This window comes from Aquila chrysaetos, chromosome 1 (genome assembly GCF_900496995.4).
Source record: "Aquila chrysaetos chrysaetos chromosome 1, bAquChr1.4, whole genome shotgun sequence".
Taxonomy (NCBI): domain Eukaryota; kingdom Metazoa; phylum Chordata; class Aves; order Accipitriformes; family Accipitridae; genus Aquila; species Aquila chrysaetos.
The window spans coordinates 56,028,381-56,041,844 of record NC_044004.1 but is presented as its reverse complement, the minus strand read 5'-3'; the positions used below and the strand labels follow the sequence as shown (position 1 = coordinate 56,041,844).

General features: G+C 38.5%; 1 protein-coding gene across 7 annotated transcripts in view; it reads left to right on the top strand.

Moving 5' to 3' along the window:
- Window positions 1-13,464, top strand: part of PPP3CA (protein phosphatase 3 catalytic subunit alpha) — a 203,683-nt gene that overhangs the window by 151,121 nt on the left and 39,098 nt on the right. For all 7 annotated transcript variants that reach the window (XM_030014151.1, XM_030014134.1, XM_030014115.1 and 4 more), the window contains 3 exons: window positions 4,161-4,272; window positions 5,566-5,711; window positions 8,012-8,151. In XM_030014151.1, the coding sequence (XP_029870011.1) occupies window positions 4,161-4,272; window positions 5,566-5,711; window positions 8,012-8,151 (398 nt within the window). The remainder of the gene's footprint in view (window positions 1-4,160; window positions 4,273-5,565; window positions 5,712-8,011; window positions 8,152-13,464) is intronic.

Below are 13,464 nucleotides of genomic sequence, written 5' to 3'. Positions count from 1 at the left end.
GTTGTCCCTGTTCTGCAGCAGAGCCTTAAGAGAAAAGATCATCTTTTATGCCCTGAAAGTTGGGAAAAAAAGAATGGAATCCTGGTTGTGGTGAAGACAATACAATTTTTTCTTTATTTTCAGTAGTGTTCAGAGTTTTCTTTCCCTGTGCTCAAGGGATGGTAGTTCAGAAATGGCAATAACTTGCATTTCTTGTGAGTATTTTGGTTACAGATGAAATGTATCTTTCTTTGCCTCTGAAATAAAGCCCTAATAAATAGTGATACCAGTAGTGTGAATGAAGTTATGTGTGTAAAAAGGTACATGGTTTCAATTGGGATAGTTATTCCGTTTTAGAGAGCTGTACCTGTACTAGGTACTATGATGATATAATTATTTCAATGCAGTTAAATTAATGCAATTTTTATATTTAGGTAAGGTGTGTGTTATTTACAGAGTGAAGGAGCTATGCCAATATACTGTTCCACAGTTCACAGAGCATCAGTAGAGACCTTAGCAACGCATGGCTCAAATGATCCTTTTGAGTATGAATTACCTTGCTTTTATTCACACTTAATTTCATCTGCTGGGGGAGTGCCCAATGCCATCAGTCATTTGGAGGGAGGGTGAGTTCATCTTTTGTTACCCATACAAAGCCAGACAGCTAAGAGTGAGCTGCATCTCTTTCTTCCTGGCGTGATCAGTGCAAGAGCACCCAGAAGTGCGGGTGCTGTGTTACAGGTGTTGCTGTGGTTGCAATCTGGTGGCAGCTGTAACAGTTTTTCAAGGTTCCTTGTTTTGAGCACAGAACTTGGGATGCCTGCAAGAGGTCTGGGGCTTTTGGTTTTCCTTTTCAGGAGGTGCTGAGATGTCGAATTGTGCAAAGACTCAAATTCAGCATGTAACAATAGAGTTAAATCCCAAGTCCATTTTGAAAATATGTGCCTTTGGCTTACACAGCACTTAATTGCACAGACCTTTTCTTTCCTGATGCTGAGGCTGCCAGAGCCTCAGCAGGAAAACAGCTTGACTACAGGAGCTGGGAGCTGGGCAGATTACCTCTTTGTTATAAATTTAACATATCTTCTATTTCAACAGCTGAATGACACTAAGCAAGTGAGCAGGGGTGCAGTCTGAGGGCTGGCATTTAAGAGATGTAGCGCGCCCCCCCCCCCCTTTTTTTTTTTGATAGTATGAAATGAGACAGGCCAAAAATACCTTAGAGATGTCCAGATCGCAAGGTCACTGCTGCACATTTTACATAGAGTTGCAGCAGAGCTGATGTATAGTATGTTCTTGATGAAAAATTTGGAGGGGAAAAAAAGAGAATTTAAAATTTGCTATTGGGAAGCAGTATTACCAAATAATTGAAGATTGTAAGCTCAGATTTTCAGCAAGGGCAAATTATTATAAATATTTTGACTTCAGTAAGAATTACAATATGCAAAGCGGAGTTAAAAAACAAAATAAAACCAGAATGTTTGCTCATGATATGTTGTTTGGACATAAGTTTTTTATATGTAAATAACTGTGTAAGTTGAAAAGCTATGAAAAATTGTCACCCTTATATTTGCTGTCTAACTTGCATGGGGAAAAAAAATCTGCTAATTAGTTCTTGTTTACTATTATGATATTGCATCACTGCACTGTTGAACAGAAAAGGGAGAAAATTAAAGAAATTATCTGAACAAAATAAGCCTTTAATATGGAACCACTGAAAACAACACAAAATGTGAATGGTGGGCTTCCAGTACTTGAATAGTGGCAGGGAAACACAGAACTTACTGGACTGCATTGATTCTCTGCATCTTCTTGGTCTGGTTCTCATGAGTGCTTCAAAGTAAGCATAGAAAAAAGAAAAAATAAATCTATAATAAGCAGTTCTAAAGAGTTCTACCCATAAGTAAGTTCCAAATGCCAAAAAGATAAAACTTCCAGCTTTCCCCATTTTCCCTGCTTCCCAAATCTGGATGATATTTTAAGTACTTAGTGCTCATTTCAATCTTGCCAAGGCTTTATGAAAATGAAAAACTTAGTTATAAGGGAAATGTAAACCACTCCTCTTTTTCTTTTCTTTTTTTTTTTTTTTAATAAAACACTTCATCTAAGCACTAATCATTGTGATTTTCTAAATTATAAGGTGCTTTGGCAGGATTAGATGCTCTAAGGTAACTTAGATACAACTTTAAAAGCTGGAACTTTTCTTGCATGGATGGAGGTGTCACTTTAAACTTCTTGTCTCACAACATTTTCATCAAATTTTTGCATTAGCCAGTAAGTTCAAAGAAGTGGAAGGTTCCGGGAATTTTTGGAGGAATGAAGAAGTCATCATCAAAGAGACTGAGAATTGCGCCGGTGATGTGGAGAAGTGGAGGCTTCCTTCCCCATTGAAGTGAAAACCTCAAACCCAAAGCTTCTCTCTCTGTGCAAACTCCAGCAAACCTTCCCTGGGCATACCATTTGTGGTTGTTTTGGGCCACAGCAGATAGTTCCTGTGACCTAATACCATAACTTCATGATGGATTACATCAGCATGATGTACCCAGCGTTCTGACGCCTCTTCTCGCTTCCTGCAGTGGCAATAGCTCCTGGGAAGTGGAAGAGGTGGTGAGAGCTGGGAGGCCTTCCATGTGTTTCCAAGGAGAATTAATTTTGCAAGTCCTGGAGGATGCTGCCTGTACCTTCTGCTCTTTCTACCTGGCTCTAGACCCTCTGTGTAGAAGAACAGAAATTAAGGAGTGCAGGCAGAGCATCCAGATGTTTACATGTTAATAAATTCAAGACAAAGAGTAGTAGTATAAAACCCCTGCTGCTATGTAATTATCTATGGATAGAGTGAGGTTTAGCATAAACATAAAAATTTTGCATCCTTTTTTGTTTTTCGTTTTGTTTTTGTTTTTGTTTTTTTTTTCTAAGATGAGGACTGTGTAGCAAATGAGGGAGGAGAAATCAAAATGTTGAGACATGATTAACGTAATTATTCTGTTTATCAAGATGTTCTGAATTGTAGAAGGGAATCATACTGGCATTACATACTGTCATTACATTGACAAAAGTGCTGATTTTGCTCTAAGCAGAAACTGGTTAGGAGTATGTTCCAAATTTCCAATCTATTGATTATTAAGGTAAATAATAAAACCTTTCATTTCTTGTGCAACAGTTCTGCAGTTCATGGATATTTAAGAAAGGATGGGTTGGAGAAGAAACTGTGCAGGCAGTTTTCTAGCTCATGGTTTTTGAGAGCCTGTGGTGGTCTGTACAGCGTTCTTGCAGACAGTGAGCTCGTCTCATGGGATGAATGGGTCTTATTTCCATCGGCTTCCTTGGAGCTGTGAGTTTGTCAGCCAGGTACCTGAGCAGGGTCACCCTGCACAAAGGAGAAGTCTCCCATGAAGTTTGCAAGTTTACTCATTTGCCAAGAGTCTCATGCTTTGGCATCCTTGCTGTGTCAGTTTTGTTTTCAAAACAATTATTTTAACCGATGGTTTCAAGAGGTCTGAGCAGAGATTAGCTTCTCCGAGTCTCCTGTTTTTTACCTTTAAAAACATGTCTAGAAGAAATGTCATCTCAAATAGAAATCTTCTGGAAAGATAAAAGGCTTTATAGAAGCTTTGTACTAACTTCATTTAATCCAAGAGCTTTGTGGATTTTTTTTCTCGGTTGTTTGTACAGAACAATGTTAAGTGAAAAAAGAACAAGCATTCATGTAAAAACTGTGTAATACTGGAAGCTGAGGTATTTCCTGAAGCGTGGGTTAAATTGTTCTAGGGCAACTTTTCCTTAAGCCGGGAAATGCAGATCTTCCGGTGAAATTGTTTCCATGGCAGGTTTCTGCCTAACCTGCCAGGTGGAGAGTGCACACTTCATTGTAGAGATGCACAGCAATCACTTCTGATAGCGGGGGCCACGGAAGGCAATGCACGGCCGAACAGGGAGATACCACTTAGCAGAAGTGTAAAACTTTATCAGAATACACTGGTACTAGTTTCAGCCAGTCCAGGTTGAAGCGCAGAGAAATGTTTGCATGTAATGTCTGAAGAGTGAAGTTCACCTGTTGAAAATAAATGTTTCACACAGAATACTTCTTCTTCTGCTAGTTTTTTTGGTGGAGGGGAACATAAGTGGTTGAATTACGTCATTAATTATGAATTATGTTTTTCTTTCTTGTTTCTGATTCACAGTGTGTGCTGTACTTGTGGGCCTTGAAAATCCTTTACCCCAAAACACTGTTTTTACTTCGTGGGAATCATGAATGTAGACATTTAACAGAGTATTTCACATTTAAGCAAGAATGTAAGTCCGCCTTAACCTTTCTCCTCTTAACTCCTTTTTCAACAACTTAATTTGTTATTTTGTGAGTATTTGATACTGGTTTACCATCAGTAATTTTAAATGTACTTTTCATGTTAACTATCATTCCTTTTAAATTGTAATCGCTGTTCCCTGAGAGGGCAGTCGTCTTGCAGGGGCTGGAGAGGGTGTCTCAGTGGTAGAGAAAGGAAGGGGCTAGACCCCCCGCAGCGGGTAGTGACTGACCACCCGTACAAACACGGGGGTGTCCTCACTTGGTGCTGCAGGTATTGAGGCACTTCAGCTTGCCAACCTGGCCTGGGAAGCAGCCCGGGGCTACTGCGGGGCCATCTGGGCCTGGATGCTCTCCGGGAGCCCGTGCGACCTCTGCTTTTTGCAGCGGTTGTCGGTTTGCTGCCCACGCAGCAGCCCGGCAGTCGAAACCTGCTGGCACGCCAGCACCTCTGCGACAGGTCCCTGATCGCTGGTGGAGTAGGTGGCATCTCACCGGGTCTCATCTGCAGCGGGAGAAAAATGCAAGGAATTTTTATGTGGGGTTTTTTTCCTCCTTTAACTATAGCATTTTCACATTTACCCTGTAAGTAGGCTTAAACTTTTGGTATGCTCTTCTTATAAGAATTCCTTTCTGTGTTGCCAGAAAGGATACAGTGACACATAAAAGCTCATTAGATGTAGACCTTCACCTACACAATGAAGCTTTTTTTTTCTGTCGCACTGTAAGCTGAAGCTATTGTCATAAGTCTGTGTTCCCTTTTTAGCATTGGGGACACAGGAAATGTTAATTGGCTCAAAGGCTTCATGGTTTACTGAGTTTAATATGCGTATTGGTAAATTAACATTTCAGCTTCGTTGTACCACCTCGTTCATTTCATAATGACATTTCTGTAGATAATTCATTATAAGGGACCAGGCTAAACTTCTGATTACTTCATAGAGAGTATATTGAGTGATAATGCAGTAGATGATAACCATTCAGCATACTTTTTAAGGCTTGTTGCATAGATTTCATGGCAGACTATAATGATTTATTAAATTGTTTATTTACAGTTTTTTAGAAAAATATAATAAACTTACCAGAACTTTTATTAGTTTCACCTCAGAATCTGAAGAATTTTTCCAGCAGTGACTAACAATAATCCTGAAGAATTTTTTGCTTGAGGCAAACTTTGGTACAGTCGTCAATGCAAAAGAGAGCAGTGAGAGCAAGATTGAGATATTTCTTTTTTCCTCTTAAATGTCGATGGCACTTTCTGATACCATCTTAATCTTTAAAAGGTAAAATCAAATATTCAGAACGCGTATATGATGCCTGCATGGATGCCTTTGACTGCCTTCCCTTGGCTGCTCTGATGAACCAACAATTCCTGTGTGTACACGGTGGCTTGTCTCCAGAGATCAACACTTTAGATGACATCAGAAAAGTAAGTCTGAATAGTGCTCAGGTCTAATAAGTGAACAGTTAATTGCCAGCAGCTAAAACTTGAATCCTTTCTCACTGTCGTTCATTTGTGTAAGATGCTTGTGTGTCATTTTGACGTTCATGTTGACATTATCACCTTTTAAAGGTCTTTTTAAATAGAACATAAAAGGAATTGCTGCAGTTAGTCATATTTTACTGAGGTGAGGAAATCACCACCATCCAGTAAAACAAAGGATTTATCATCTTTGTGTTAAAAAAAAAAAAGGTATTCGGTATATAAGTATTTAGGAGCTAATGAATACAGAGCATTAATTTCTTTTAAGTATTACTTACTAGCACAATGTAAACACACCATCTGATGATTCCTTGCGCTGCCTTAGGCATTCTGCGCTTTCTTGGAGAAGAGATAAAAATAGCTCTAGAAAAAACTCACAATTCTTAAAACATATAATAAAAAAGTATGGTATGATTGCAATGAATATAGTCAAAACAACATTATTATTTTAAGAAGAGTCAAGAGCTTCATTCTCAATAGGTCTGGCCACATTTTTAATAGTACTGCCCTTGAGTGCCTAGCAAATTGTCCAAGCAAGTCTTAGTAAGTTGATGCTCAAGCAAGTCTTAGTAAGTTGATGCTTGTGTGGTACTCTTGTACTCCAAGAAGTTTCTTATATATCTCATGAAACTTCAGAGAACAATGTCAAACAGTTTCCTCATGTAATCCAGTGTCGTTGCATGTTATCAAGGATTATTTTTTTTCAAGTGTTTTGTAAAAGAGATCTCAGATGATATTTCTAAAAGGAGGTATTTAAACCATTCATTCTCAGTGTTTCCAGCAGAAAATATTTCCTTATTTCTTGCTTGCAGTTTGATACTTGCAAACATGGATATATACTTCTGAGCTTTAAAGTTATTAAAAGATAAATTATATTCTGAGGTTAATTTGTAGCTTACTAAGAGCTTAATATGGTTTAAAAAAAAAAAAGAAAACAAAAAAACTTGAGCCAATAATTACATGTTTTGGTTTAAAAGCAATTAGATTAAGATATTAACTGCAGTTTTAAAAATTACTGAATGTAGGTTTTTTTCTGAGGTAAAGGTTCACTATCTCATTAAGCAAAAATATTCTCTGCCTAAAAACTAGCTGGTTTTGCAACAATGTAATGGCAGAGTAAAGCTGTTTAGTTTTCAGATTCTAGATTAGGGTCATTTACATCTTCAATTCTCCACCCCCACCCCCCCTTCAGCAGGTTTATTAATCTTTGGCAATCAGCAGGAATTGGTTTTGCATATTCATGAATTGTTATTTAATTTAAATGAATTATACTTACAAAAACATCAATTGGTAGAGGGCTGAAATAAGTTAGAAGTGTAGGTATGCTATGAATATTTCATGACAAGGACACAAAGGTAAAATTGCAGAGGTCTCTTATTAAAACTTTTTAACTGAGTGTTGAAAACACATAAAACCAATTCTTTCTCTTTGAAACACTTTTGGGAGGGGAAATGGTATGTTAGGTACGCTACTAAATCATTACTTGATCTTTCTAGTCAGAGTGGAGAATGCTTTGGACTGCAAGCCTGATTCATACACCCATCTTAACAAGGAGTGTTTTTATATTAAAGAGTTCTTGCAGAGGAATACTGATTTTTAATATTTCTCTATTTTGCTGCACTTTGTCTTATTTGCAGTATAATTCTATATAATTTGAATATTTTAATTCCCATAGGCAGAAAGAAGAGGTTTTAGCTGCTTAATCAGGGTTAAAGTTATGAGAGCAGCAAGAATGTCATGACAGGATGCTGTAATGCAGAGACATTGTCTTGGTATTTAAATACAATTTTTTGTGAAAATGTATTTAAATCAAAATGGGAACTTGCTTTGAAATAACTTGTATTTTTTTCTTGAGGTGCCTCGCTCACATAAATCGAGTGCCATGATGTTTGAAAAATAATGAAATACAGAAATACCATCTTCTCTCTTGTCCACTGAAATGCTTGCAAAAAAAACAGTAGAAAAGGAAAAGAAAAATACACACAAAAATTCACATAGAATGGGAATCCACTCTTAATTTTCAGTTATATCTGTTCCTTCTCCTCTTTGTCAGTGTTAGCAAGGAGTGTTTTACCATTATTCAAAATCCATTGCTTTAAAGCTGAGAGCAGCCCCAAACTGAAAAATAGATTGCTTTGGGTCTTCGTTTGCCAACCCATGGAATGAAAAATAGTAACTTTGCTTCAGTGTTTCTGTGATACATGGTTGAAAGAAGTTAGTATTTCTTTGTCTCCTATTTTTCTTAGTTAGATCGATTCAAGGAACCACCTGCATATGGACCTATGTGTGACATCCTGTGGTCAGACCCATTGGAGGACTTTGGAAATGAGAAGACTCAGGAACACTTTACTCACAACACAGTCAGGGGGTGCTCGTACTTCTACAGGTGAATATTACTACCTCGAATGGGTTTCTCTACGTAAACTTGCTCTGGTTTTGCAGTAAAAATATGTGCTTGAAGTTTGTGGCACTACATAGATAACTGGGTCTTTTTTTCTGCGGGCTTCCCTTGTTCTCAGGTAAATTCATGTTTGGTTTATTTGGATCTTGCTTTCACCCACAACTGGGAAACCCTAAAATTACTTAATTTTATTCACCAAAGCCTGTGTATTTTGCTTATTTCTGTTCTTGTAAGTTAGGGAATGAATGTGTCACTTTTAAAAAGGGGTAGGTAACTACATGTCTAGTTTGAAAATTAGAACTTAGTTTTGAATGAAAGATGCCAGCATTGGAAAACTCACTACCTATTGCTCTGCAGAGTAAGTAAAAATTGTGATTTCCCACACACAGTTACTTTTTTTCTCTCAGTTTTATCAAACTTTTGTTTATGTTCGGGAATAGTTCTTCCCAAGAAATTCAGGATTTGAACAGCATTGGTGAAATGGGACTTGCTGAGAGCTGAAAAGTAGACAAGTGCCTGTAACATTCTTGCAGAAACATGTATGGAGTTAAATGCAAAGACATCAAGTTGTAATTCATCTTTGAAATTATTTCTTTCTATTGATGTTTGTTAGTAAAATGTAACTGTGAGAATATTCCTGAAAAAAGTAATAGTAATAGGGATAGAAGGACATCTAAAGTAATTCTGTGTGTTAGTTTGTGACTAAACGAAGCTTTCTTCTCTGTTTCTTTCCTGCTTAGTCATAATTGTCCTTTAAGCAGGGCGGGGGTTGTGTCTCTCTCTGTGTAAAGAGTCAGAAGACTCTCTCTCCTGGACATTAAAGGAGTGGATTTCCTTGGGTGCTGGGGAATGTCCCACTGTCCCCTCTTTGGCAATGCACAGGGAGACCAAAGCAAGCAATGAATTTTTCCCTTCTCCCAGTTCTGCCCAGGTGCTGACTTCTGCATTTCTCAGTTTCCAGTGGTAGGCGGCTTGGTTTGTAGACCAAGTCCTGAGGACACCAGGCAGAAGACACCCTGTTAGGTGTCCTTGAGCTGGTGATGAACCACCTCTCAAGCACTACTTCTATTCTCTTTTCATCAAAGGATGGGCCTGTGCTACCTCATGAACAGTGGTGGTGATTACATTGTACCCACCTCTGACAGTGTGGGGATTTTGAGGGATTTTGGCTTTCTTTTTTTTTTTTTTTTTTTTTTCTCGTTACAGTAGTTAAGAACAACTTACAAGGACACCAGAGTAACAAAACTGGCAAGGGAGGAGGTTAAATGACAAAATGAGCAATGTATTCAGTGAAATCTTAATTAAAAAATCAGGTTTTGTTCAGGAGAAATGTGAAGATGCTATTGAAATGTTAAGAGGTTGTTGAACCTTTTGAAGGGAGCGGTTCTGCTTCAGTCCATGCTAGTGACACGTAAGTCTAAGTTTTCCCAACAAGCTCAGCAGAAGTGAGGAATCCAGCTCTTTTAGTTATCTTAGAAAATCTCACTGTGAATGTAGCTGACCCATAGCTCTTCAGTAACATGTTGAAAGTAAATCAATGGCTTCCACCAGTAGCCAGGAGACAGAGCTGCTAGAATCAACCTCCTTGTTAGTAACGTTAGCAGGAAGGTAACAGATGGTTTGACTTTTAGAAATTACTTTTCCTAGTCCTTTCTTCAACCCGTAATTGCTGCAGCGTGGGGATGGGCTGAGAACAAAGCGGTTTGCACTGCAGCCTGGGCTGCCAGCACGCACCTTTTGTGGGCAAGTCCTACCGCCGCCTTCAGATCAATAACGTCTGGAAGGTGCTCGATAAATGTGTTTGGTCTCATTATGAAAGAAGGCGTCAAACTGTTGCAAATAATTGATCTGTGCAGAAATGGGCTTATGACCCTGAGGGCTAAAATCATTCCTCTTCCTCTCAGCAGCACCAAACACTGGAGCATGCCTGGGACGCCCAGGCACTGCAAACAGTGAGTAATAGCAGTTTCCCCTCGTGCACCTCTCTTACAAAAGCAAAAAGCCTTGCAGACATGCCTTGTGCTTAGATACAGGGCTTATTATATACTGGAACAACTTTTAGATTTTAGGCCTTTTTTTTCCAGAGCTGTGTTTCTTACAATTACCATAAAATTACCCTAAAATATATATCAGTTTCCTTCTGAAAATATATCAGATCTAGTCTGTGTCCTGACTCATATTCAGAAAAGTACATATTTCAGGAAAAGAGGAAATATTTGGAAGATACCTAATTTTCAGGTCATGCGTGAGGGACATGTAACTGCTTAATGACGTGAGCAGAGGACAAGCTTGGAGTCACGTTATCTGAGATTATATAAAGGCAAGCATTACTCTTGAAAGAAGTGCCTAGTTGTTCTGGAATATCACTAATTGCTTACCTAATGATAATCCCTGGCAAAGAAAAGTATCCATTGGTGTGTAATGTCTAATTTTGCTTGCCATTTTTAGTTACTTCCTGAGAAAAGGAGCGAATTTCTCTAAACAGCCAGCTTAGCTTATAAAGGAAGCACTGAATTATGAGGTCCTCCTTCAAGAATGTCTGTTGATAGGATGGATTTTGTTTATTCTTCAGTGAATAAAACTTCTTAGTTTCTTCAGTCATTTCCAGAAAGGAAAATTAAAAGATAGCAGTGGGCATTTTAAAGGAAGGTCAGGAAGATTTCAGGCACTCACATGAGCCAGGGAAATGATTTCTAGGTGATTAAGATCTCTTAATCAATTGCAGGAAATAACTGTAATAAATAACTTTCATTTTATCAGACATATTCATTATAATGGCAATTTTCAAGTGACTTTTCTCTGATTTAAAGTTATTTTCTATAACAAAATGCTATGAGGAAAATAAGAGTAATGTGGCTTTCTAACTGTGTACATGCAACATACACAGCTCAGTAGGACATGAAATCTCCATTCAACCAAAACTCATTTTTGAAATGCTGAGACATGAGAAAGTATAAATGTTGAACACATGAGAAAATATAAAGACTGTAGCTTATAGTAGTCTAACAAGCTTCTCACTGCATTTCTTAGGTGATCACTCACAGCCTATTGAATTTCAAACTGTTCAAGTTTTTCTTCAAGAAATTTCCTTTTGTGTAAGGGTTCCTGAAACTGTTCTGGCTAGCACTGTAAAATATCCAATCTTGAAACCACAGGCCTAACCTATCATTTAGAGATCTAAAGAATAGTCAGCTTAATTTTCAAGAGTACTAAGAGTCAACACTTAATGCACACGTTTTGCATCCAGCAGCATTTCACAGTGTGGATTGTCAAAATTTATGGACCCTTGGAAATAGCAATAGCACAATGCCACAGTGAAAAGTAACTGTGAAATTTAAGTCATTCTTGGAAATTTATTAAAGTTCTCTATACCTTAAAGTGAACAAAGAGCAATAGTGATGAGATTTCATTTCCCCTTTCTGAAATTTAAGGTTGTACGTCCTTCGCAGTCATGGTAATGTTTGATGCAATTTCATTAAAAAGTAGAAATAATTAATGGAGTGCTACTTGTGTAAATTATTTTTTAATTATGAGTTAAGTGAAGCTTTTCTTTCATTCTTACCCAAAATAATGTTGTACTAAGGGAATGTTATGAACAAGAGGGAATTAAGTTGTCCCTGAGTGACATTTCCCCCTCCCTTCCCCCCCCGATTTTTCAGCTGATCCACCTGGTAAAGAAGTTTTCCTCTTTGTTTATCAGATTATCTAGTTTTGCCTTGAATTTATTTAGTGAATATTTATTTGCACTTAGCTGGTTGTACTGACCTTCCCAATGACCCATTGCACTTGTTTCATGGACTAGTGGTATAGTAACTCTCAGGCATTTCTGTAAGAAACTTATCTGACTTGGCAAGATACGCTGCTACTTATCATCTTGAGAATGGCTTCTTTCAGTGATCGGAAGGCTTGAAGAAGTCAGCTGGACTATTTTTCTCTCTGAAAATAATATTAACTTACAGAGAGACAGCCACTAAGTGGGTTTAGGCAATTGTTGAGGCGTGGGGAAAACTCTCTCCTTTCTAAGCCACGCTAGGATGGGGAATGTCATCATTCCCATAAGATTTACTGGGTGGATGAAGAATTAAAATCTTTCATCGCATTCGGACAAAGTTACTATGAGCATGCATGGTCTTAACTGCGAAAAGTTGTGATTGGCTCCACGCCCAGCTTGTTTCATTCCCTTTGTGTCAAAGCTCTGGTAAAGAACGTCAGGAGTTTGGTTGCACCACTGAGTTAATTAGCAGTGTCTTATCCTATTTAAAGTATATCAAGGGCTTCCTATCAGAGGTAAGCACATGTGCAAGCATAACACTCGCTTTCTGGGATCATTTATGTGTATAAGACTTGGTTAATTACTGACTGTTAACAAGGGCATGAGAGTGGCGTGAGCCTGGCCAAAGTCAATGGATGGCCTCAGAAGTAGAGCAGATACTCAGAAGTCTTCTGCAGGCATGGTGCTCCAGCCTCTTGGGTTTAATGAGTTTAATATCAGTTTAGTGAGTTTAATATGAGTTCTTAAGGAATGTTGAGTTTTGTAAAGCTGTTTGGCTGTTGACGACATTGTTATATTTTTCAAAAGCAACAAAAAACCAAAGGCGGAAATGGTTAGCAGTGGCAAGAGTGGCTAGCATTGCAGACTCCTCTAAGAACTTCATTTGCCAGCCTTGGATAGCAGTGAAATGGTTTGGCCTTACACATGCTCTGGGGTAGAATAATAATTTCGGCCCTGCCAGCACATCATTTCAGTGGTTTACTTTACATGCATGTTAAGTTTGTGAGTATGCGAGGACTAGGGAAATGTCTGCTAAAAGCTTTTGAAGACTGTAGCATGTTTCACCTCAGGGTGTGAGGTACAGTTGTATGAATGGGGGTTTTTTTGCAGTAGCAGCATTTTAAACAGATTCTTTTGCCCACTTTTCCACTCCTCCTTCTCCCAGGCCAGAAGCTTTTTCTGCCCTCACATTATCTGCCCAGCTGTATTGGTAGAATTGCTTGTGTGCTCCATCAGACCTGGGAAAACATCCAATTTTAAAAGAATGACTCTGCAAAAAAGATATGTGTTTATTTTTTCTAATCCCATGTAGTTCCCTGCTCCGCTTCTCAGTGCAGCTCTGCAGACAGCACAGCTAAGGGCAAGAAAAAGCAGGTGGAGAGAGATGTGCGGGGAGCTGCCTAGGACAGCAGAGCAGCAAGAGCATTTGCCTTTGGCCTTCGGAGACTGAAGTGTGAGGTCAATGGGCTTTGCTGAAAACCTGTTTTTATATCTGCATGTAGTCTTAGAGAAGTTGTTGGGCTAAA